General features: G+C 37.5%; 1 protein-coding gene across 3 annotated transcripts in view; it reads right to left on the bottom strand.

Annotated features, from left to right (window-relative positions):
- The window catches only part of LOC133524983 (uncharacterized), a 127835-nt gene that overhangs the window by 51734 nt on the left and 48515 nt on the right, over nt 1-27586 (bottom strand). For 2 of the 3 annotated variants that reach the window (XM_061861179.1, XM_061861171.1), the window contains exons 5-14: nt 13881-14062; nt 12184-12349; nt 11448-11633; nt 10742-10991; nt 5103-5273; nt 4851-5009; nt 3865-4083; nt 3363-3476; nt 2578-2788; nt 1739-1892 (exon numbers count right to left, since the gene is read on the bottom strand). In XM_061861179.1, the coding sequence (XP_061717163.1) occupies nt 1739-1892; nt 2578-2788; nt 3363-3476; nt 3865-4083; nt 4851-5009; nt 5103-5273; nt 10742-10991; nt 11448-11633; nt 12184-12349; nt 13881-14062 (1812 nt within the window). Of the gene's footprint in view, nt 1-1738; nt 1893-2577; nt 2789-3362; nt 3477-3864; nt 4084-4850; nt 5010-5102; nt 5289-10741; nt 10992-11447; nt 11634-12183; nt 12350-13880; nt 14063-27586 lie in introns of all 3 variants that reach the window. The other variant, XM_061861163.1, reaches the window with a different exon arrangement.

The following is a 27586-nucleotide window of genomic DNA, read 5'->3' as shown; positions in this document are numbered from 1 at the left end:
TTAAGTATATGTGTTACCAACTGATGTTTGTGATGTTTGTGATGTTTGGAGTCGGTGTCGGAGTGCGTTTGAGAAATCATTCCTGCCACTACTCTAAATCTATCCTCCGCCCCGCTACTGGCCCAATCCCTCAACCGTTCGATCACTCAACGTCACAGCATATCAACCCTTGACCTTGAATCACCAACACCAAACCTTCAACCACTATTCCCCGACCCCTCAACCCTAGACCCTTTAACTCCTAATCCTAACCCCCGATTCCTCAACTCCCAACCCCTTAGTCTCCGACCCATCAATTCACTACCCCCTCGACCCTTTAACCTCTCAAAGCCGGACTCGTCAAGTCCAAACCCCTCAAACCCCAACCTCAGACCCCCGTCTACCTTCACCACCACCGTCTACCTCACATACCTCTCACACCTGTCCCTCACCTCTTATTTCCAACACTTCCTACATCAAAAATCATGATACACCCATTACATTTATTTATATTATCATATACAACTCATAAACGTCCGTCTGGGCGTCCCAGATACCGCTGGAGCGACGAAGTCCTAAAAGACCTGTTCGCCCTCGGAATACCCAACTGGCGTGAAGTGGCGCAGGATAGGGCAGAGTGGCGCTCTCTTGTGTCAGAGGCCAAGATCCTGTTTGGGTCACTGAGCCAGTGAAGAAGAAGAAGAAGAAGAAGATCATATACAACTTAAATGATAACAAAAATTATTAAAAAAAAATACTTATATAAATCACTATTATTACAACAAAAAATACACCCAATTATAACAGGTAAGTTCCCCATATCGCCCGTGGTCTTCATAATTAGTAGTGATCGGAACTATGGGAGTAAAACTTTAACAAAACTTGTTAAGCGGACAGGAAATAGTGCATACAGCCCTAAAAATATTCATGTCCATAGGGATAAGAATAGTATAGTACTTACATCCATAAAAATATTTACATTCATAGATATTCGAATATGTTTAAGGCTAGGAGCACTCTTTTTACGTCCGCTTGATAAGTTTTGTTAAAGTTTTACTCCCATAGTTCCGATCACTGTAATTAATAACCGGAACTCTATTTTCAACTCCTACGCTTACTCTGGTTATAATATTAGCTGAAAATCGTTGAGCATTAGACTTTTTGTTTGCCGCGATATCTATTGCCGAGTAGCAGTACTGAGAGTTCCGCTACTTGATGCTAGATGTCGACTGAGAATATAATAAGCATTTTGGTACCAAAACTGACGTATGGAGTGAGCACTCTATTACTTCTCATTCCTCTATGGAACTGTTGAGTAATACAAATTTCGTCAATCGCGACATCTAATGTTAAGTAGCGGTACTAATAATTCCGCTACTCGATGCTAGATTTCGACTACGAAAATAATAAGCGTTTTGGTACCAAAACTGATGTATGGACAAAGAGAATTTGAAATAGAGGCACATTGTCAAATTAAACTTTGTAGTCACAGTTTACACTTTTAGAACGCCATTTAACTTTGCTCCTTATTCTTTCACTTATAGGTGTTAAATTTGTTAAATATCAGAAAGTTTTAATCATGTGTCGAAAGATGGCACTAAATTTACTGTGGCTACAAAATTTTCTTCGACAATCCACCTGTATTTCAAATTCTCTTTGTGTATGGAGTGCTTACTTCTCATTCCTCTGTCTTGGCTAGGCCTGGTAGCATTTGAAAAAACTGTTTACGTTGTTCTATTACAACCAGTTAAGTACTCACATCTGACGTTGAAGGAGACTCTGCCACACCGCCTTGAGGTCTATCGAAGGAGCCCGTAGCACCACTGTCCTGGTTCGGCCGGGCGTGCGAGGAGCGCAGGAGACTAGAGGGCTTTCACCTCCCGTTCTTCCGAGGATCAGCCTGAATTCTGTCGCTGTAACAAAGAGACAGTTCAGAAATAAAAGTGATAGTATGGGGCAAATATTGAAGTGTCTCATTTTTCGTTGGACTCTTTAGTTAAGCACTCATTAAGCTCATCACACATCAGCTTAATTTCATTAGGAAATTTTACAGTGGGGATTTAAATTCTACTCACTATAATGAGCTACTTTTATTGGGACCAACCCCGAAATCGCAAATAAATATTTGGCTTTTTCATACATTTTTGCTGATCAGATGTTGATGTTTTCTATGGAAAAGACAAATTGTAAAAGTAGCTCAATTTAGCGAGTAGAATCGATGCCCGATCCACCCTGCATTTAAAGCCCTATGGTGGGAGACACTCTGTATAAATCTATCCTTCAACTTTAAATACGCAATATCTGTACTTGCAGAAACTTCCTAAAAAGCTGATAAAGTTCTTGGAAAGTTCAGTTACTGAACTTCAGTATTTTGAAAGGAATTATGAGGTTTCGCTACTTTGGAAACATTTCGTATGCCAACGGCTAAGCACAAATACGCCTCGTCAGTATTCCGTGCGCGAGATAGATAACCCTTAATGAATGTATAATAAAAACAGTTAGAGATAGACCGGTAGTCGTCGCGCACGAGAATTTGTCGCGGTGCCCTTATGCAAAGCAAAAAAGTTTGATAAGTTTCCAAAGATACTACAGGTATACCTTTTTTCCTAAGATTGAACTGAGCATCAGACACAGTGGCCAGCAGCACCGGTTCCTCCGTGACGAAAAGAACCCGGTCTCTGGAGACAGTGGCGAAGAGTAGAAGGTCGCTGAACAGTAAGGCCCAGTACGGACGGACGGCGCGCCCTTCCACCCTGGATAGCTCGCCACCAAAGATCCATTGCCGGCCGGTTGTGCTTAAGATGAAGGGCTGGAAGTAAAAGGATAAATCAAGTAACTCCTTTCGATTTTTGAGCTTCCTGTTGCATATAGGCCTCTCTTATGGCACCCCTCTGAGCTAGATCCTCGCAGCCCTCTCATCTAAGTATTTAACCTCTGTGTAAGCTCGCTGTGTATATACGCGTGCTATTAGAGAGGTCTAACACAGGTTGATGATGATATTGTTGCAGGTGGAAAAATCTTGAGAAAGCCCTGATTAATTTTTGTCGCAAATGATAAGTAACGTGAAAAAGTTTGTGTTATGATTATTAAACATCGTACGGGTGAATTGTAGATGTCGGACTCGGAGCAAATAAAGAAAGAAGCAACGATTGTGAAATCATAAAAAAACGATGAAAGTTAAACTCTGAACATTTTAAAACACTCTAATTACAAAAATATCAATAAGACTTTAGGATTAAATTCAATAAGACTAGGTAAATTGGCAGCTAACAATTTTATACAGCAAGGCAGCTAAATAAGTTTACCTGTTTTACCGCGTCATATTCTATATTTTACTACGTATTCTTTGTTCATTTTAGAGGCCATAAGTCACTTTGTCTTACCTTACACCTAGTGAAGACGAGTCTGCTCTCAAGATCGGCAACGGAGAGCAATGGCTTGCCATCGCCAGCCAATCCCATGAGCCCTGAGCCCGCTGTTACATCTTGGTAGGCACTCTGTGGAAATACAATTGTAAGACTGCATTCAAGTTCCTCAGTTTTCATACTATTTTGATACATTGATTCATCCATTTAGAATGAGTTTGAGGCAAGGATTGCCAATTGCCATGTGCAGATAAGGATTTACGAATCATTTACAAAGACCGTGAGGTTAATACATGGAGGGTATTTACAACAACCCATGATTACCTGTAGCACTATAAATGCTTGTCGGAATATTATATCATAAACTTGAATGAAGCTAAATATAAGAGAAGCGATGTATGGTGACCGCGATGGGTTTCAAATACCCGTAGATGACACATCAAACATATTTATGACGCACTTTGATTTGCAAATTTCAATCACAAAATTACAAATATGTGGACTATCAAAAATAACACACCTGCAGCTGGTCCACAATGACTTGCAACTGTTTTTTCTCAAGCTGATCGTACGGCCCCGCTCCCGCCGACGCGGCAGCCGCCCTCATCAACCTCAGCAGCTCTCGGAACTGCTCCAGTGGCTTGTGGACCAGGGAGGTGATGTCGGGCCTCCGGCGGGGGATCGGGGGGCTGGTGCAGAAGCGCGAGAAGGCGCCGCTGGGGTCTTTTGATTTTTTTACCTAAAAAATACAGAGCATAATCGAATTTATGTTCATAACGGTTTTACTGACGTATATCTTACGGCTCAATTCGAACAATAGGGTATTTGAATACTAGTCAAATCAGTTTCTTTTTTCGAAATGTCAAAACGATTAGTCACTATCTATGGATGTTATATATAACATTTCACTATGGCGTCACGGTCAAGTTACCTACTCTTTATAGTTATGTTTCTCACTCTCTATTGAGCTTACTGTGGGACTTAGTCAATTTGTGTAATAATGAAAAAATTAAAAAAAAAATGAAAAAAAAAAATGAAAAAAAAAATGTTTATTCCGTTTAAAAAAAAATAAAAAAAATAAAAAGCATTTATTTCGGACAATATCCATAGGTAAAACAATCAAAATATTTACATATAAATTACAAAAAATAAAATAAAAATATGAATTAAATTAAATTAAAAATACGGTAAAGAATTACTTATAATGTCCTATAATATTTATTTATTATTTGTTATTAATAAAGGGGCGAAAAAAGCAATAAATAATTTGATAATAAATGATATAGATAGATTGTGTTCCTTTTCGTAAACCCCCAAAAATAATATAGGAGCTGCAAATTGCCTTAAACGCTCCGGGAAATCCAGGATCAGACAGAGCGCACGTCATGGTTTCGGATACTTATCTTAAGGGGCCCACTCATTACCAGTGCGCTGGACGATATGGGCTTGTTATTCGCAAAAGCAGAAACCGAAATCAAATGTACGAATTCGTAGATAAGGACTTACAAGTACACAGTCCGCCCGCTTCAACCCAAGGCAGTACTTTTTGTACAGGCTAAGGAACACAGGCGCCTTCTGCAGGTAGACCGCCACCACCGTCGACGTTTGGATCTCGCCGTCATCCTGAACCACTTGGTCTAGGATGTCCTCGGAAAGCCTTAGAATCTGGAAGGTGGAAAAGTTATTTTATTCCTTATTGAACATAACTAAAAAAAGGAATACAACAGTGAGCGAGATTACCTCTGAGACTAAAATTACCTCTTCTATATTTTGAAATAACAACTGATGGTCGTTTGGTGCTATGAGGTCCGCTCTCTCAGCCAAAGGTGACACGAAGCGAACCAAGCCGAATTGAAGACATGTGGCATAATGCTGTTCACGGGCCACCACAGCTAGGAGGGCGCGTTTCCTGCTGTCTGCCGTGGGGGCCTGGGGGTAGAGGGCCTGTTGTCATTATAGGCTGCCCTTTAGTTTACACAATACGATAAGTCGTCCCACATGAGATTGGAAAGACTTGTACAGTATTATTATTGAATTTTCTCTGAACACTCATCTTTTAAAGATTAATATATTGCTGGTTTGCCATAGAGAAATAAGAACTAATAGAGTGCTCACTCCATACATCCGTTTTGGTACCAAAATGCTTATAATTTTCGCAGTCGACATCTAGCATCGAGTAGCGGAACTCTCAGTACTGCTACTCGACAATAGATATCGCGGCAAACAAAAAGTCTAATGCTCAACGATTTTCGGCTAATATTATAACCGGAGTAAGTGTAGGAGTTGAAAATAGAGTTCCGGTTACTTTAGTTATAGGGAGCGTGCATGAACTGTAGGAGGCAGCACAGGAGCCGTCAGATTTTTGGCGCGAGGTGTAAATGTCATGTTTATTGTTCCGATGTAGCCCAAAAGATGGCAGAACCTACTATGCACAAGAAAACACGTGACGTGTAAATGTACATGTTTATGGTTCCGATTCAGGCCACAAGATGGCAGACCCTCCAATGCGCACGGTCCCTATAATATTAGCGGAAAATCGTTGAGCATTAGAATTTTTTGTTTGCCGCGATATCTATCGTCGAGTAGCAGTACTGAGAGTTCCGATACTCGATGTTAGATGTCGACTGCGAAAATAATATGCATTTTGGTACTAAAACTAATGTATGAAGTAAGCACTCTACTACTTCTTATTTCTCTATGGCTGCGTAAGGATTGGGAAGGATTCTTTGGATAAAACTCACAAATTAACATTGGAACGTCCGTCCAGTGGCGACCTCAATAGTGGAATTGTGTTTTCTAATAAACCAATCCGTTTCTGTATAATCCAGTATATTAATGTTGTACTACTTATCCACAATGATTTATATTACTTACTTTTTGACTATCAGTATCACCTAAACGGAAAAAATTGCCGACATTTGCCGCTTTGTTAATGATTTTAGTTAAGAAAAATAAACAATATAAAACCGTTTGCCGAGGCGCGTACTGACGACTTTTATGCGATCAGGCGAAAGCGGGTCGCATCTATTCTAAACCGCATCCGAGGCAGCGACAACAGGATACTGAAGGTAATTGCCGACAGACCAGACAGTTCCATCCTGTATACATGGGTCAAAATTATTAATTAAAATATTACGACATTTTTATACTTGTACCTATTGCTCTTTTGATATGAAATCATTATTTATGGGAATATGAATAAAAGTAGTAAATTTTGACGTTGTAATTATTATTCTAGTCTATTTTATTTTGAATTTGACATGTTAATATATTAATTATTTTTGTATTTATTATTTCAACTAATTTTTATTTTACTATGAATCATGATTTCATTGTTATTATGTCAAGATTATTAATTATTTATTATTCTTATTATTTGATTTTAATGTACTTACTAACCCCTAGCTATAACGATGGTACTAACAATTTATTATGGAATTCTAGAAGTTCTGAAATAAAAATATTTTATTTTATTTTATTTATTTATTTAAAACTATGTGACAAAGACGAAAAGTTGGGAAGGTACGACTAGAAAATTAATATGCTAGGTTGTACAGAAATGGATTGGTTTTAAGAAAATTTCTACTAAAGAGGGCGCCACTGGACAGTCGATAGCCTCTTATGTATGGAGTGGCATCTCTTATGGTAGAACTGTTGCAAAAGTGTCCAGCTGTCAGCTATAAATAATAGTTCCAAATCTCTCCAGCGTAGCGCTAGAGTAGCTAAGAACCTAGGCGTTATTGACGGAGTGAATTGCGCTGTCTATGATTTTTTTGTTCAAGTACTCTAGGTATTGTATTGCCACCTATTTAAAGTTTTTTGATGACACTTTTTGGTACATGAAGATTGCGTTCCTTATCTCCGTACTCTTATGTTTTTGTCGCCTACTGTATTTTTCTGTCACTGAGGATAGATGATTATTGTGATAGTGCATTGATGTAGGTATACCAGAGTTGGGCGTAATCAATTACTTATGAAATTAAATACATATTTCATTACAGTAATCATGATTCCTTAGTAATCGATTCCTTTGGTAATTTAAATTACTGTACAGTACAGCGCCATCTGTCTTGGATGTCAAAATAAGGAGCACGTTTGTTTTCTTAGATCTCTATTACAATTCTATTCGTCTTCAGTTTCGATGATCGATTTACATTCTCTTCCACCACGCAAACCAGTCGTGACAGCCATTGGTATCGCCATACAAATTGTTGCCTATCTCATTTATCTTATTAGAAAACCCATTCAGTTGTTTATCGCATTTTGGCACAACAAATCCCAAATTCAAACTAAGGCCAATTTTTCAGATTTGAGGGCTTAAAATCGAAAACAATACGATATTATCACGGCTTGGCTATATTCGCATGACATTTGAAATTACATGTAACCATAGAGAAATAAGAAGTGAAGTCCTCACTCCCTGCATCAGTTTTGGTACCAAAATGCTTATTATATTCGCAGTCGACATCTAGCATCGAGTAGCGGAACTCTCAGTACTGCTACTCGACAATAGATGTCGCGGCAAACAAAAAGTCTAATGTTTAACGATTGTCAGCTAATATTATAATTATAACCAGAGTAAACGTAGTTGAAAATAGAGTTCCGGTTACTCTGGTTATAATATTAGGAGAAAATCGTTGAGCATTAGACTTTTTGTTTGCCGCGATATCTATTGTCGAGTAGCAGTACTGAGAGTTCCGCTGCTCGATGCTAGATGTCGACTGCGAAAATAATAATCATTTTGGTACCAAAACTGATGTATGGAGTGAGCACTCTATTACTTCTTATTTCTCTATGATGAAATCGAACGCTCGAAGCGAAAGTCGAAAATTGCCCCCCTTCTTTTTCAATGGCTGTTATAAATATGCGTGGTAGAAGGGTCATTGCGCTAGTTTCCTTCTAGGCTCTAGTTATCGTCTATACTTGACGCGGCCAATGATGATCCTTATGACAGTTCATTTTTGTATGGCGTAACTGTCAACATCAAATGTTTTTGGACTTTTTTCTCTACTATAACACATTCTATTATTCAGAAATATAACAATTAAGTAATTAAAATACCGTAGAATCCTATTTCAACAATTATTTCTTAAATTAAGTCAATCCAAAAGCGAATTGGAGGATCTGTCATACGGATTATCATTGGCCGTGTCAAGTATAGTCGGCGGGATAGCGAATAATATGTTTCATTTTTAATTAGCTACTTGGGAAATATCATTTTTTTGTTGATATATCTATGTTTAGACATTAAAGATTTCAAAAGGTCTATGTGCAGCAAAGGTTTATATTCAAATTTTAAGTTTATTATTCAAGTGGACGGAAATTAGCGCAATGACCTCAGGTAAGGTGTGAAAAAAATTGATGAGGTGTAAAAATAAGAAAGTAAATAAAAGCAATAAATTTATTTGCACTAACACAAAGGAACATAAATCAGAAACAAAATAAAATTAACAGGAACCAAATTCTTTAAATACAAAAGTAAAATAAATTAAATTAAAAAATGTTCACTACGTAATGTACACAACTAAATGAAGATGATAAAAAACTGTTTTTACGCGAAGCTATTCGAGAATCTTCGAGAAAAATATTAGGCATGTTTTTAGATATTTTGGCAAATTTTTGTTTCCTTAGATTTGGATAAAATTTGGCTGATCAAAGAGCTCATTATAGGCGAAATAAATATTAAAAAAACGTCTTGTTATACCATACGTTTGCGTCAGTCAGAAGATATTTTTTAAGTGAAATTGTGCATGAACTCTTTCGATCAATCGAATTTTAAGGACATCTGATTAAAAAAAATCGATTAAAATAGTACCCAATCGACCATTTCTGAGCATTACTTATCACTGGTAGAAATGACAGTTTATGGACTGTAAATATTTACAGGCAAAAAGCAACATGTTGTTATACCTCGTTTTTTTAGATTAGAAATTTTATAACCTCAGAGTAATGATAACTTTCTTTCTCCAAAATTAATTTGAGTAGCTATGCACTCAATTAAAGTGTCGTTTACGTATTATTACCACTAATTTTGAGGTTAAAAAATGCTTATTTAAAAAAACGGAGCATATTTGTTTATAAAGTTCTTTAATTTGGAAATAATATTTATAATAAGATTCTCGAAAAATTCTCGTCAGTGCAACGCATAACGTAATGCCTGTACATAACCAAGACACATGTTAAAATGTCTTGTGTATATTTACTGTAACACACATAAAAGTATCTATAGTATTATCTATAGTTTCCATACAAAATTAACACACAAATCATAGAATGCAGAAAATAAAACAAATAAATAACAAAAAAGGTGCTTAAGGCGTAAACGTAACGATTCCCCATTTTAATAAGTTAAAAACTAATAATAATTTAATTTATTTTTGTCATTATTTCATACAAACACAAGTTTGCTACGAACAAAAATATACATCAAATATCCGCAATACTAGGATATCAAAAACAGAAAAAAAAACAACTAAAAAGAATACACTGTTTTGTTTGCAAGAAATAATGACAAGACATAGTCATAATAACCTAACTAAAACACCTATACAAAACACACCCTTAAAATCTACAAAATTACTATTGTTTAATGGAATGTATGAAGATTACTTCTAATTTATACAAATACAAATAAATTATAATTACAATTACTGTACAAAAGTAACATAATAATTAAATAAATTAAAAAAAAACACAATGCACACAAAATCGAAACTACACTAGCACCTTCCATTAGAATTAGAATATTTAAAAAAGTATTTGTCATAATTATAAAAAAAAAATCATTTCCAAAATTACCCCTATAAATTCGTTCAGAAATTTTACTAACATCTGACTAGTATGCCACAAAATCAAATTAAATTTATCACGTTACAGAAAAATTTAGAGATAAAACAACATCATGAAATGGATTGGTCTAATTTGTGAGTGCAGATTTGCAGAAGTTATAATTGTTTCTAAACTAATAAAATAGTTAAAAAACTAAGCACACTTTCGCATTTGGTATAAAATATTTGAAAGTACGTTAGTTCATTTTAAATACGAGTAAGTACCTTATCTACATGGGCATTAAATTATTAATTAAATTACTTTTATATAAAGCGTTGTATTCATTATTAGTAAATACGAATAATATGAATACCGACGTATATTCTCTATGAGAAACTATTCGCCTGGACTATAAAATTATATAATTATAAGTTTGCTGTACGGCCATGCTGTTTATGCCTTAACTATATCGTCAAGCGCTAACGTTTGACAATGACGCAGTACAGCGCCACCTACTGTCAAAAATTTGCAACCAGAATGTTCTGCAACGACTCTTATTACTTATTTCTATACCAGATATAGTGTCAGTTCTATCTTCAAACCTTTCAAACAATGATCCCACTACCAACCTCTTTCGAGAACGTGACTTGCGGTAGCTGTAGTTTGCGTCGGTCTAGACTCTGACTGGTAGACGAGCAGGCGGTCGGTGGTCGGGCGACAGGCGCGGGCGACGCGGGGGCGACACGGGGGGAGCGCGGGGCGGGCGGGGGCGTGGACTCCGGGAACGGGATCGTCACTTGTGCTAAGCGAGGTCGCGCCCCTACGCCGTTCTGGGGAACTCTTCGGAAGGTTTCGAGTTGGAGAGTCTGTCCGGCCGATCTGGATGGCAAAAAATAAAGTTTAAAATCGTAAAAAGCGACGCAGAGAAGTCTTTGCACTAAGCGTTTGATCTAAGTGTGTGTTTTGCGCTAGCTGAATCAATTGGTTATGTCAGCATTTCTTTATACTGATTGATTGACAAAGAGTGATCAAATATCTGTATCAGCATTTTGTTAAAACACCAATAGACATTTTGGTTCAGCTATAACTATATCGAGGATTATAATGGCAAAGTAACTGGTAATAGTTAGTCACTAATTTGACATGGAAACCGCCATCGTTTGGAGTAGATATGACCTCTGGTTTACCTAACATCTCTTGCTGCTTATAGTTAATCTTAAGAGATACTTTGAGCAGTCCATACACCTCATTCTCACTCAACGTTGTTCGCTGCCTGGTGCATCCATACCACCATAAAACCGTACACACTAGAGCTGACTGTTAGATTGTACTCACTTGACCAGCCCCCGAACCTCGTCTTCACTCGACGTGACAACGTTCTTATTTCCGACGAACACGATGTAATCTCCCGCTCGCAGACCAGCGCGTTCTGCTGAGCCGCCGGCGGCAACGCGCTCGACGCGCGGCGGTCGCGTCCACACCACGGTGAAGCCGAAGCCGCCGTTTGTACCGCGGGTCAGTCTGAAGAAGGAGTTTGTTTATTTAACCACATACGTGCCAATAGAATTTCAACTTTAGCATTCCGATTTAAGGTTTAAATTAGATTACACTTTCAGGAAATGTTACTTGTCTTCAAATGAATCATCAAAGCTGGATTAATTGGAATATACCTATTAAGATTTTTTGGGAAAACCTTGTAGATTTGTGCGGCCTGGAAAAAGGTTAAGATGTGATAGCTTACATTTACGACCAACCGCCATTTTGATTTTGATAAGTAATCATGATTTAATAAAGGAGAAAGCGACTTGTGAAAGAAAAATAAACAAGTATACGGGAAGGATCAAAATTTTCTAATCTTCCCTAAAGTGCTTTGCTATTAAGTTATTCAGGGTATTGAGACGAGAGGCCAATTCCTATTGGTACTTGGGCGCGGCGAAGTCCAAGTTCAAGAATACATATTTCTCATATTCTCAGATAGGTACTCTTTTATTTCCGCCATCTGTACAATAGGACGATTGAAAGCGTCTGCCTTGACAAATGCTTGTTTGGTTGCTTTTGGTCCTGTACTTACTTCCTAGATGTGGTGAAGGGAGTCCTGCCGTTCCTCTGGGCCCTTCTCGGCGCGGCAGCATCCTCCGGAGGGTCCAGCTCCAAGTATCTGAGGAACAGGTGCTCGTCTGCCTCGCGCTGGAGGGCGGCCGCCACCGCCGTCTGCCCGGACGGGCCGTTAAGGGCTCCTGTACAAAATAAAGCTGTTTAAATCATTGAAAACATGGAAGTCGTCAGTCTGTTGTAATTATAGATTAACGGATTAAGGTATCCAGATCTAGTTCTGCTTACTCGCTTGCATTTATTTATTAAGGTTTGCCATATACAAATGGGTATACTATTACGCAAGTTATTAAAATATTATTAAAATTGTACGAAAGACATGTGAACACTTAGCGACCCTTTCGCGAATTATTCGCATTCGCATTCGTCAGATCTGGACGCACCGCATTATTAAAGTCACCATTAGTAGTGTAATTGTCAGATAATTAAACAGTTTTTTGTATTGAATGTTTTGCTTAGTACCTATATAATGCGGAGGTTCATGTATAATTGTGTCGTATGATGTCTATTAATAGTCCATCCATATCCCAGTTAATTTTGTGGAGAACGCTGTGCAACAGTTACGTACAGTGTTGCTCCACAAAAGCAAACTGTGTGGACGCATCTGTAGAATTGATGTAATCAAGAAATACAATAACTGCAATGCACTTATCTAAAATATGTATACAATCGCGGTAGCATAAGTCAGCCAAGCTCTTGCAGTGTTCAGTAAAAAAATAACTAAAATGCGAGGCATTTGAAAACACAGATATAGGGCCCGATTCGAAGAATGAAATACGATAATGATAAGTTCTGGTTTAGATAAGTTCTCATTTAGATATCGTTTAATTGACAGAAGCAGCTCGATTCGGGCAACCAATGTCACTTTGACGTTAGAAATATCGTAGATAGATCTTACTGGGATCACAGCGAAATCGAAATAAACGTCAATTTAGACATGTCGTTTATTATCGATCGTTTAAAGATCTTTCCAAGATCTTAAACGTGTCTTAATCATTCTTCGAATCGGGCCGTCAGTCAAATTATTGGTAAAAATGCACATAAAGAACACGCGTTAGACCGGGCCGGGGCCGGGCTGGAGCTACCGGTCCTTAATGTTCTATGACGGTGACCGGTGATCACGTGACACTTTCCATAGAAAACGAGTCATCTTTAAAACATTGTAGGACATAATCTATTATCTCGCCAAATTGGTCAAAATACAGAAGTGTGAGGGTGCGAATCGTGATCTATCGGAAATCGCCATTATTTACATTTTCTAGTGTGCATTTACCATTAATTCGGCTCGCGCAACATGAGCCATAGACGGAATCATCAAGTTTTACTTAGTCTTTTGTATTATGATAAATAAATAGAAAATTTTGCAACACAATTTTAAAAGTAGGTATATTAATATATTTTGACCAATCACAGCGCAAAAACGAGAAAATTATATTGGTATGAGCACTTGATTCTAACCAAAGACGTTCTAATTTAGAAAACAATAAGGTGCGTCCAGATCTGGCAATCACACCGCTAGCACTATTCGCAAACCACTCGCGCACTTCACGCTCACTGTATATCAAATTACGATATGCACGTGAGCAGTTAGCGATAATTTCTGTTTAGTTTCACCTTCGACTGCATAACTTATACTGACGGATAAATCATCCTCACCTTTATCATTGCAATTCTCCTTCTCTTCAGTGCTGGTATCAATGTTGTCGGTCGCCATTTTGCTCAGTTCTCTAGCGCACGGAGGCGCGGGCGCCGGCCGCTGCAGGTAGAAGGACCCGGACACGTCGGCCTTAGCAGCATCTTTTAGCGGGAACGAGACACATCCTAGGAACTCGCTCCGGCTGGAACAAGACAGAAAATTCAGGTTAGAACGTGTGCAGGTATCATGTACTTAGAAGATCCAGTGTCACGGGCAGAGCATATCGGCTGCGCCTCTATAGACGTATACGTGCGCTAAAATGTTGAAGCCGTGCAAACACGCTTCACGCAAGTGTGCCGTCTTTCATTAGGAACTGTATTGCACGTGAACATCTACTCATGCGCATCCGGCAAACGTGAACAGACCTCAAGAATTGCATTGCGGATTTTGAGGATCATTTGCCTGGTGTGGACATATCCAGGCCAGCCCGATGAACGGTTACCTATATTGTTTTCAAATAGGACCAGTGAGGCAGCGGCAAACATATTTGCAGGGACGACATAGTCTGAAAATCCACCTAACTTATAATCCAAAAGATGCTATGAACTTGAATATCTTCGTGCAGATGTGATTATTATTTGAATCTCGTATTTCAAGGCACATCATTTTCATACATAGAAGAAAAATTCAGATAACACCAAGAATGGTGGCGCCTTTTTGGAAACCCACGTAAGTTAAGTTACTTTTTGCTTGATATTTATCATTTCCATGAAATAAACTCGTTATTTGATCTATTCCTGCCATTTAATAAGGCAGGAATCGATAACCGATCAAATACCTACAGTTTGTGGTTGCGCATTGAAGGTATCTAGTCTGTACTTTCACATTCAATCCCGAATTAATTTCAATTCAATCTGATATTGATCTCGATATCTTAATGGTTATGAGACAAAGAATAATGCCTTAGACACAGATTCGATTTTGAACTTTAAGCCGACTAGCTTAAAGTCAATTGTTGAATGGGAAGATTGAGTATTGTAACGAAGAACACCTTTCAAGATGTAGATTCATAGCTCTTACTTCAGTTGCAATCTGGTTGCAATATCTATAGCAATAAGGTACGGAATTACGTTGATTGTTAGTTTCATAGTAGGTGTAACTCGGAAATAAGGGAGGGAAGCGAACATTGGGTGGCACAAATAATAAAAAGGTACCCGAATGTGTACTGTTTCAATATCCCGGGTTTCTACCTGGTCTTTCGTATTGTTGATTCTAAGACCTTTAGCTAATTTTAGAAGTAAAGGTAGATTGAATGTTATAACGTCAGTCGACAACTAAAACTCAGTATAATATCATTAGTTTTAGATACTTAGTATCAAAGTACCGATTAGCGACTGAGTTGCTTTGTTCGATCGGTCATTGGTAAAACAATATGTTTCGGTTGTAATTTGACAAATATTATCGGCGATTGACACATATAAGTGATTTGCTACATTGGAATTTCACAAAATTGAAGTGATCAGTAGGGCTAAGATGGTCGGCTTTTATCATTTGTCACCATGTCTGTCACGTTCTAACAAGTATGTAAGCGCGAAAGTGACGGGCATAGTGACAAGTGATAAAAATGGAACCATGCTGCCACTGCAGGGTGACAATGGATAAACTCTATTTACTTTAGAATAAGTTATTTTATTGAACGGAGATTATTACTTCATCTTTAACAGTAGTAGATTAAATTGAAAACCAAAACTTACCAGAAATTCTGTTATTTATCTTAGAAACTGAAGCATTATTTTAAGATACATATATGATCATTGTGAAGAGGGCGCGGTTGTTCTCATGTATAGAGTGACAGTTCAGTTAGTATGAAAAAAATTGTTCCAATGAAATTCCGCAATATGGCGCGTGATCATATATTACTGGTCAGGCTTTTATTTTTTCTGTGAGTTTTGGTTCAAAACGGTCGTTATCTCGTATCAATCATAAGCATAAATATTTATTTAATAACTTATTATTAAAACATACAATAAGAGGCTCAAATAAAAGAAGGCAACGAAGAAATTACAACGGTGCTTAGGTTTGTCGTTTATACTAGCATAATTTATTTTATATACAGGTTCATATCTATAAGTGATTGGGTGTCACAACTAAACATTGAGATTTTTATTGTGGTTTAAGCTTGGTTGATACATTGCTTTAGGTATTGGATATAAATTATGATATATACCTGAGTCTAAAAATCGGAGAAATAGGAAACAAATCTGCTTGAACTTTTAAGAATTGCATAAGGTTTTCTGTATTCTTTTAATCTCCCAGTTCATAAATAAAATTGCAGCAAAATAGTCAGAACTATTTCTTTCTTCTAGCTTATAAGGTCTATAAGAAGATAACTGATAATCAAAGTAAACACTAAATTTAAAGAACTCGATCACCGCAAAGCACACGATGCCTTTCAATGTCTTTAAATTTAGTAACATTGCTGAGCACGTCTCGAAGAAGAAGATTCTGTTATTGCCCGTTATCTTCAACAATCTTGGCGTAAGTCATTTGAAAATTGTCGTTAGTCTAAACGGGTCTCATCTCTACGACCTTAAGACTCAATATGTCCAGTCAATGTCCATTGACTTGGAACCTTCATTAGAAGCATATGTACAGATACGAAACTTACCAAAATAATTACTTCTGAGCTGCTAGCATGAATTGCGTTCTCCATACATCTTTAGCGCGCCTTCAAGGAGACTCGCGCTCATGTTAGCCAGTCTGACTTAGGCATTGGTCTTCCTTTTGCCATACACTGCGTGAAACGTCCCGTCCCCATATATCCTATTCGCTGACAAATCAAAACTTACCCACACAAATTAGATTTTGATTTGTCTAAATAAAGATCCAAAGTAATATGGAATGAGAAACCTTTTTATAGGTATCTGATCGGATAGAGGATATATGTGACGTTGTATGCAGCGTACAGTATCAAGTGGGACATAATATCAGGACGGTGTGTACCACTGTCTCCGTCCCATACTTTTCGAAAGAGGCGAGTCTGCCGCACACGATGATATACGCGAATGACACATCAATGTTCTAAGTATTAGTTGACATGAAGGTTCACGTCTACATAACATTTGATTCTAAAGACCAAATAGTAAGCCAAAATAAGGCAATACATATTTTAAAAGGTAAATCATAAAACAACGCGTTTGTCATCGACTCATCATCAACATCATAATGCCGATGTACAAAATTCTTCCTCAAAAATCTTTAAAATGGTGAGTCGTCTGTTGTGACGTCCTTATCAAATCAATCCATGAGATGATTAGTCCTCCTCGTTTGATGCTTTTTTCCATAATGCATCTTCAAATTGACCACTAAACACCACTATCCTCCATATTTCTCAAGAAATCCGCAGTAGTAACTTAATTTTTGGGTTCCGACTGCTTCTTTTGACTGGTACATAAGACGATTGGTCCAGTATGTAATAGCAAGTTGTTGCCATCATTGTCTCGTGTAAAAGAGCTCCCACTTTATTAATCAAATTCCTTTCATAATCTCTCTATCCATCATGCAATCTTGTAGCTCGTTGTACCTACATCGCAAGATATCCAAGTCATGGGGTCAAGGTATTTGTAGTTCTTTCAGTTTATCTAAGACAACCCTCGCCGTTTTACCTGTATGCTAAACGAAGTCACGCGAGCACACACGCGATTACCAAAGGCAGGGCCGCAATCTCTGTAATTTATAAATAGAACAAGAAATTTTTTCCACAACTTTTTACTCTTTAGGTCTTGATGTGTTTGTTTCCAATAGCCTCCGAACTGGAACCTCTATAGAAGTCTGATTTGACTGACTGAGCTCAGAGATGATCCCACGGGAAGGTATTGCGAGCGACTGTAAAGCGCGCATGGAATTCCGCGCAAGAGGTTTGTCATACAGGTCTACAGAACTGCATTTATTTAAGGGATACATTTCAGTGATATGATCAGATAAGTATCAGCCATGTTGACCGTTTTTCGTAGTCAATCATGACTTCATCAAGAACTTCGTCTATATATTTACAGTTGCTGTGCGATTGAGAAATTAAACTTCCTTTAACATTTATTTCTTGGTATTTCAAGCATTTTTATTTATTAGCAAATCGATGATCATTAAGAATAATTGTAGCGGCATTTAGAAAATGTCGATATGTCTTTGGACAACTTTGCTGTGGTTCTCCTTATAAGTGTGTCCCAGTTGCTGAGTGAGATATATCTAACGCAATCGACATAATTAGGATCATATACTTTTAGCACGTGTTGGTTTCTCGGATTTGATCGACTGGGAAAAAGAGGCAATGTTTTTGTATAATATATAAATGTGTCCTAATCTTTTTCATAGCAGTTTGACGGATTTTGATGTATAAGTTCAATAAATAAATTTAACAATAAATATAATAATAGTTGACATTCTTAACAATCGATGAACTGTACTTGGTTTTTGATTTCTTTCAAAATCTTTAATCTTTTTTATTCGCCTTCGTCATACATTACTTCATATTGTTTGATTATTCTCAGTTGAATTTCTGAAGCATCATTTTGTGTCGAATAATTATTTTTGTAGTCTTCCTTTATGTGTTTGAAAATATTTAAATATACCAGAATTTTGGCTTTCTTCATATGACGTTCTTCCATATGTTCCCACGCATCACCCTAATAACAATTATATACAAAACATACAACTAGGAAACGTGCAGGTCTCCTAAGCTAACATGCAAGACCGTATCAAGGTCTCTTCAAGTGCGGGGCCATGCCAGAGGGTACACCAACATCACTTACGGCGGCGACTGTCAGTGGTCTTCAGCCACCGTTTCCAGGATGTTAGTGGGTAGGCTGTTCTTTCTGGCGCGTGTGGGGGGGTCCCATTCGGGAAGGCTGTTTTTCCTGGACAGCTGTAACTTGGCCTGGGGACAGTATTGGCGGGGGGGTGCGGGGGGCTCTTCCCGCCGTGGCTTACTTAGTCCCGCGACTGTTTGGGACACGAATGACATCCCTTTTGGATGGCTGAAAAAGATGCTTCGGTTTTTAATAACTTGTGCTTTCACAATTATCTAATTCTTGCTAATAGGTTTTTTTTGAGTAAGTATACACACTCTTATTTCTACTAATTGTAAATAATTTATCCTACGAGTGCTATTTGTATAAACAAAGAGAATTTAGTAACTATAGAGGCGTAAAGTTAATTTTGTAGTCAGTTAAATTTACTGCCATCTTTCGTCAGAGAACTAAAACTTTTGGAATGACTTATGGCTATTTGACCCATGTTCTTTGACTGATATGTGTTAAATATCAAACGTTGTCGTCATCTACTCGAGTATAGGCCAAACGTATATCACCATTTTTTTGTAGACTTTATTTATCTTACACGGAATTATTATAGAGAAGCATACATTTCATGAGTTTTAGGAGCAAGCCGGAATGTGAATGCATGGCAAACTAAATAATCAGTAGAAAAGGCGAAATTTAAAACTTGTATGCGAACCGATCGGTCGATCAAGAAATTTGTATGCGAGTCGACCGATCGATCGAGAAACTGACTTACAAGTTACCCAAATACAGCTAACAGTACTTTATGAGATTAACGCTATCTTTAATTTTTAATCACGAAAAATTTGGAATGCTAGGTGAAACTCCGAAATGTTTCCACGGAAGACCAGCGTCGAGATCCTTAGGTGGTATCTTGACATTAAGCTGAGTGGAGACCTTTTCAGTGACGCTTACTCGTAATAAGAAATTGATTCTGTCGTCTCATGTCTTACCTAAACTTAAGCGTTTACTGAATAAATTTCTTCTATTCTATTCTATTCTAAACATTATTTAACCCCCGACGCAAAAGAGGAGTGTTATAAGTTTGATGCCAATGTTTGTCTGTGGCATCGTAGCTCTCAAACGGATGAACCATTTCCGATGCGTATTTTTCGTGAAAGTGAGTTTCCTTGCAGTGGTTCTTAGTTGGCATATATCTAAAAACAGGCGTTACGGGCACTAAGAATGGTGCTAGTTCAGTGGTGTCACTCACGAATTCGAGCCAATCGTCCAGTCTAACGGAACTAGTTGCGACCAATCGCGCGCGTGATGTGAACTCATCAACCAATCGCGTTGCGGCGTTAGACTGTACGATTGGCTCGAATTCGTGTGCGTGACACCGCTGTACTGGCCCCATTCTTATTGCCCGTAAGGCCCGTGATTAGATATATGTCAATGTTTTTAGCTATGTTTAATAAAAATCAATCCACTAGTATGAAGGGTATTAGCTCTTTTCCAGAATCGTGTAATAAATAGATTTTTTTGGCACAATGCGTAGTAGTTTTTAATTTAATTTAATTTTTCCCTATTAAATGTAGAACTTCACGTAGTTACAAAGTGAACAGTACTATTTATTTTATACGACAGCAAAACTAAATATTATCACAAACCTCTGCTATCTCTATAGCAAAACCGTTTACACGGAAATGTTGGTTTCCCGCTTTAGTGCATGTTTGTATCAACATCGGTAACAAAAAGGAAAATGTTCATTGTCCGTTCAACTTCATGACAGGTTTAGCGCAGTATACAACTTGTGTCCTACCGAAATTTTTGCGTACATGTTTTATGTATGCTTATTTGAGTACATGGCTCGAGGCCGGCTCCCTGACACAGCGGGGTGGGTTAGTGCTTCTGGGCATTTTCCGCAAATCGACAACCATTGTGCCTATTTTGCGTGAAACGAGGTAGCGCTACTCTAGTCACGCCAGCTCCTCTACGAAGCCTAGCAAGTTGTTGCTAACTGCCTTCTTTAGTGTGCACGGAGTCCCTAGGTATTAGCTCCTATGTAGTTCTACCTGTTTGCAGTCTAGGAGAATTTGTTTTGCGGGGTTGCACACAGCGGGGTTGCGAAATGCTTCGCACCTATAATGTGTGTTTTGAAAAGCTTTTTTTTTGCCCTGTTAGTTTGTATGTATGTGTGGGTCAAATCTCGGAAGCTAAATTTGACCCGGTTTCCGATTGAGCTGAAATTTTGCATTAGAATGAAAGTCGGGTGACTATGCAATATTATGGTACCATCGAGCTGGTCCGATGATGGAGACAGGAGGTGGCCACGGGAACTCTGTGATAAAAAAACGCAATCTAAATGTGTTTGGGGTTTTTAGAATCGTCTCGATGAGTAGTAGTTGTCTGTGGAAAGAAAAATACAGTCAGGGATAAAAACGTGTACTAATTTTTTTTTTGCCATAAATATATTAGTTTTTAAGATATATTTTCTACGATGTATGCTAGTTTAAAATATGTATGTACATGCCAATAGCTGCATGAAAATAAAGATTTTTTGAGTTTTTTTTTCATTTTATACCTAGTCTCATTTTTAAATTATGCCGATTTTTGTTAATTTGGATAATTTTAGTTAGCTTGAAAAGCTCCTGATTCCGGGTAGAATAAATTCCAATCCAAAACTTGTCCTGAAAAAACGTAATGTCATTTTCAGTAGAATTATAAAAGTACCGTACCTGTTTTTGTAACTCGCAAGAAGATTTTTACAGTTTATAATGAAATTTAATATATAAAAAGTTAGTTAATCAATTTAAAAAATAAAAATAAGCGATTTGTGATTTTACTACAACAGTAGGGCTAAGATGGTCGGCTCTTTATCATTTGTCACCATGCCTGTCACGTTCTAACAAGTATGTAAGTGCGAAAGTGACGGGCATAGTGACAGGTGATAAAAATGGAACCATGCTGCCATCGCAGATAATGACATAAAAATTAAACAGACCTGGCCTTATTTCCCTATTCAGACTAGCCACCAAGGTTAAATAGTCATCACCTTTCTCGCGTTGTCCCGACATTTTGCCACCGCTCATGGGATCCTGGGGTCCGCTTGGCAACTAATCCCAAGAACTTAGGCACTAGTTTTTACGAAAGCGACTGCCATCTTACCTTCCGACATACAGTGTTAACTAGGCCTTATTAGGATTAATCCGATTGCCTCACGATGTATTCCTTCACCGAAAAGCGACTGGTAAATATCAAATGATATTTCGTACATAAGTTCCGAGAAACTCATTGGTACAAGTCCCACGCTTTTTCCGCTAGGCCACCAGCGCTTCTCTTTGTGAAATCGCTATTCCGGGCACAATCTGCCATCTCGCTCTCGCTTATGCTCAGCGAGAGCGAGAAAATAACTTGAACCTACTGGACTTTAATTAATAATGTAATTTTTCAGACATTTAAAATATATGTAAAGCTCGACCAAAAATATATGATATTCTCATGTATAGAGTGACAGTTCAGTTTAGTATGAAAAATTAGTTCCAATGAAATTCCGCAATATGGCGCGTGATCATATATTACTATCAGTCTTTAGTCAGGCTTTATTTTAAATGCTATATGCAAGAGCAAACATGTATTTAAAAAAATATTACAGTATATCTACATTTTAATTTTTTTAAGCAAGTTATTAAAATTGTCCGGCATCATTAATTTCAGGCACAGAATAAATAATAGTAATATCGTACAGAAATGACAATTCCTACAAAACCGAAGTTTGACAGCGATTCAGGGACGAATTATGCTGTCCCTTTCTATCTGGCACTATCCCTTTCGGCCATTTAGGGTTGTAAAATTCAAGTCATTATCTTATCTGTGGTCGTGCACGTATAGGGACGTCAAGTTGTGCCAACCTTAATAATTACTCGGAGCAATGCTGAGCCGAATGTAGCCGGGAAAAGCCGAAAGGAGTGTCTCCCCACTGGTTCAGACAATATTCTCAAAATGTACGGGACAACATGACAAGCTAGCGCGAGAAACGCAAATAGTCTCGCCATAATTCCAAACTCATTCCAATTTACATAAACGAATACAGTTAGACGACCCACAACGGACTGCATTAGCGCGGGCAAATATCGGAGAAAAACCAACTGACTTGTCATTGTGCCAACATTACGATTTGCAATTCAAATTTTAATCCTTGGCAACATCGACCCCGCAGCGTTTTGAAATACGAACGTGATTCCTAATAGACGAGCGCTTTCCCTAAATGAACCAATGTTAGTGTGATCAAGTGTGATATTAGATCACACATAGACTCTAACCAGATTAACTATGCACAAACTTTGCAGTAAGAATGCATTTCACAGTAAAATTGTAAAATTGCCGAAGGCAAACTGTAAAATATCCGCATTTTGTAATAGTTATTTCTAGTACATTTATGTCAGTGATGTAAAGGGAAGATTCTTACAAGTTGATTACAACACATACATGTCCCTATAAGCGCCATGCTTGACGTAGCACTTGGCGTGAAAAGTTAGCGTGGTCCGACTCTAGATTACAAGTTGTTGAGTCCGTCTAAGGGCTCCTCTACATGATGGCCCAACGTAGGCCAGCCTAAGGGACGCAGCTATGCAGTGGAAGGAGATAGCAATGTCACTTGCTCCCTCTAACGCATAAATGCGTCCCTTGGACTGGCCGACGCTGGGCCATCGTGTAGAGAAGCCATAAGCAAATTTTGCACCAAACAAAATGTATTAGTGCCATTATTAACATAGGTTCTTAGAAAGTCGACTCTTATGTTGACAAAGACACACACTGACGTGCTTATACTTCGTTATTACAAAGTGGTAGGTGAGTTAGAGTCAGACCAAGATAAGTTGGCAGCGATTTGGACAACCTAGACAGTGCAAGTGTTATTTTCAATGTCAAAATTCTATGAAATTATCACGTTTACTTAACACCTGCACAGGCTGGGCTATCAAAATCGCTGCCAAATTAGCTTGGTCTGACTCTAGTTTGGTCAGATTCTTAAGCGAGGTTTACACTAGCAAGAATTCGCATGCAATTTTCATTAAATTGCGGTGTCTGATCAAACTTTTCAATGTTTACCTTAAGTAGACGGCAATGTAACGTAAACTGCATGCAACTTCTTCCTAGTCTACGCCTAGCTTTAGATTGGTTTGTCAAACGAAAACTCTCAACGCTACATAAACTGCAGCGGTAGCAGCATGGTTCGTATCGCCTGTCACTATGCCTGTCACTTTCGCACTTACTTACTTGTTAGAACGTGGCAGGCGATAAAAATACGGCTGTGCCACAGCCGGGTCGATGTTGATTAAGATTTTCTGTTCCAATTTTAAAAAGCGAATGTGCAATGGCGCCCGTCCATGCGACTTTTTAAAAATCGAAGCCAGATGGCGTTCGAAATTTAAATTGGAGGCGTTAGCTCGGCGCGCTCTTTTTTGTTCCGCTTAATTGAAACAGTTTTGTTCGTTATTTTTATTCGGTGTTGTTTCATTTCTTGTTAATTTTCTTTCAGTCGCTAATTAACGTTTTTGCAGTAGTTTTACTAGTGTTAAAACGAATTTTTAACAGAAAAAAAGTCTTGATTCGTTGGATCGGATTTTTTTTATATTTTACTTCCAATTCTTTTTTAGCCGCGTGCTTTCCACACACGTCTTCGAATCAAATGAAAAACGATCGATAGTTACTTAAAGTCAGCACTTGTTTCTCACGAGCCTGATATAATATTAAAGAATTAATCGACAATACGGTCTGCAATTTTAGATTACTGGACACAGATATAGACACCGCATTTTAACTAATTAGGAAGAGGTCACTATACATAGGTAGGTTTAAACCCGTAAAACGGTACGCTATGAACAGTAGGTACTAAGGAAAGGACGCTTAGGACAAGGAATTTCGTACATTGACCCGCCAGTTTGTATCGCGATCTTTTTACAAATAGTCTATACGTTTTCGTAACTCAGTAGAAGATCTTTTAGCACATACGGTGAAATTGCACTTATATACAGAATAGAGAATTCTATCTATCTACCAAATTTGAAACGAAAAAAACGAAAAAAATGAAACGAAAAAAACAACGGGTTGCACTCCGGGAGTGCCGGCAGAAGCGAAAACTTGAATATTAACGTTGTGCATTTTTGATATTTTGGAATGGCTAGGGAATAATTCTGCACGAATTGCTTTAATTTTCAGTATAAAAGTATTATCATTTATGTGGTAAAATACAGTATTCATTTATTGCGCATACACAAACATGACATATAAATTGTCATTAAACATTTAACACTTCAGAACAATTACAAATATTTAACATTAAATAGTTTATCTCTCAGAAAAATCAACTTCCATCCATAATTTCATCGACTCTTACACCATCATCATTACTAACCACCATGGAGTTTTTCGATCAGGTCACGTGTCCGTCACGAATTTTCAATCTGACGAATCTGTCGGTCACGTGACCTGTCGCGAGTTTAAAATTTTTCCCCCATCACAAAAAAGTGCACAGCGCCGCTAAAGAAGTTTTCACTTCAAAAAATATAGACAAGAAAATTTAAACTGTCCTATCTTATCGAGGTGATCTGTGACAGTTCGGTTGAAAAGTTATGATTAGTGTCACCATGCAGAGGTCATTCTTTAAAAGTTTAAAGCAATTCAAGTTGAATTCTCAACGAAGGGAAATTGATAGTTCCAAAATGAGATTTTTATTTTCTTATTAACTGAACTGAAAAAGTGACCAATTGATTCCAATCAAACCAGCGTCCTCTGCAATTCCGGCATTTGCCTAAACGTTAGTGTGCGTAAAGCACCATAAATCAAACATCATTAATTTTTATTAAATGTGTTTTTTGTTTTAATAAAACATTTAAAGTTTTAATCTGCCTTCTAACATAAGGAATTCAAAATTTGCATCAGACTTTGCCCCACATGTGGGTAAAATGCAACTTTCTCATCAGTGTTTGAACAATTACGAGGGCCTTTACCAGTTGGTGTGGTGAAAATATAATTATAGTTCAAAAGTAAGATTTTAATCTTCTCCGGGCAGCTTTTGTTGGCGCTACTCTTGTAGCCGATAACGCATTTTCCCGCTTTGTAGCGAACAGCTCCTACGAACAGAGAGCTCGCCTAGCGGGTCGCTGGCATGAATGCGTTATTCATTAGAACAACGGACTTAGTTACTTCCTAACTAGCTTTTGATGGAACTTCCCCCGCTTTGAATTCAAATAAAAAAAAAGCTCTAAGAATAATTGTATCTGACTTTAAAAAGTAAGTGTTTAAGAGGAAAATTGACCACCTCTTCTCCATACAAACTTAATTCTAAGTTTCCCTCTCTGGTTATATTGTAGCCGCAAAAATATTGCAGGTACTGTACCAGTTCCATGAATTTAATGCAATGGAACACCGACTGATTAATACATGCACACCGAAACGTTCCAATTAGCATTTAATTAATTAACCGTTGACAAACCTCACTCAGCAATCAAGCAACACAGTGACCGACCAAAATAGGGAATTACGGCAAAATTATACAATACATATATGATATGGCATTGCTTTTACGATCCATGATGAAGATTTTAGAAATAGGAACAATGGAACAATGATTTTCAAAAAAATGGAAAACTGTATTATGGAACTGTGTGTCTTCGACGAAAAGAAAAAACATATTTCGTTATTATGATTAACTGAGTATTTTTATAGCTGAAATAATAATTATAAATATTTAATTTCATTAAACGAACTCTTCCATATGTAACACGGGAACATGCATATCGAAGCGTTTGGGCAGAAATTTTACGATATATAATATCTACCTTTCGATTACTTAGGATCCACGAGATCAATTATAAGGAACAAATACATTTTGATGATTTAAAAAAAAATGGAAAGCAGTAGGTACTTATTGAACTATGTGTTGCCGATGCAAACAAACTTATAACATATTTCGGTATAATGTTAACTAAGTAATTTTGTCTCTGAAATATTATTTACTAAGTATTTAATATCATTAAAGCAACTCTACGCTAAGGGACACAGATTAATATGCATACCGAAACGTTTGGGCCAATTTGCGAATACATAATTAAGCTTTGACAGACGTCGCTCAGCACTACAGCAAGGTCACGACCGATCCCAATAGGAAATCAAGCTTTTATACAAGTGTGTGGTGGTCAAAAATAATAATTAAACTTAGGTTGTGCTGTATATAGTAGAAACCTTCATTATCGAAATAAATGCAAAAAAATGACTAGTAATTCGGTGAGGATTCTTATCAAACGCAGACAACACTTTAAGGCGAACTCAGAAACCATATAATATACCTATATGATATGATTTTGCTCTTAAGATCTACGAGATCAATTCTGGATATTAGTTAAAATGCATTTAAAGATTTAAAAAATAGAAATCTGCAAGGAATAGATCAATTATGATTAATAAGTTAGTGAAAGGCCGAAAGTCCCGACTCAAGTCAGTTTCATGAACTTTACGCTTTGGGACACGGGCTAATTAATACATGCATACCGAAACGTTTGAGCCAATTTGCAGTCAATTAATTAACCTTTGACAGACGTCGCTCAGCACTAGCAATATCACAGTGACCGATCAAAATAGCGAATTGATTATTATAAATTATATAATATATGATATAGTATTAGGATAGACATAGGAGCAAATGTATATTGATAAATTAAAAAAATGGAAAACTGTATTAAGTATGGAACTATGCTATTCGACGAAAAGAAAATAATATCTTTCATTATTATGTTAACTAAGTAATTGTGTCTTAAAAAGAATAGTGAACAAGATTTTAATAATATCATGTGAAGTTCCGAATCGAGTCAGTTCCATGAACTCTACGCCGTGGAACACGGGCTAATTAGTACATGCACGTCGAAATGTGTGGCCAATCAGCAGTTAATTAA

The sequence above is a fragment of the Cydia pomonella genome, chromosome 1 (genome assembly GCF_033807575.1).
Source record: "Cydia pomonella isolate Wapato2018A chromosome 1, ilCydPomo1, whole genome shotgun sequence".
In the NCBI taxonomy this organism is placed as follows: Eukaryota; Metazoa; Arthropoda; class Insecta; order Lepidoptera; family Tortricidae; genus Cydia; species Cydia pomonella.
The sequence above is the reverse complement of the archived record's forward strand: the minus strand, read 5'-3'. Positions and strand labels throughout refer to the sequence as shown.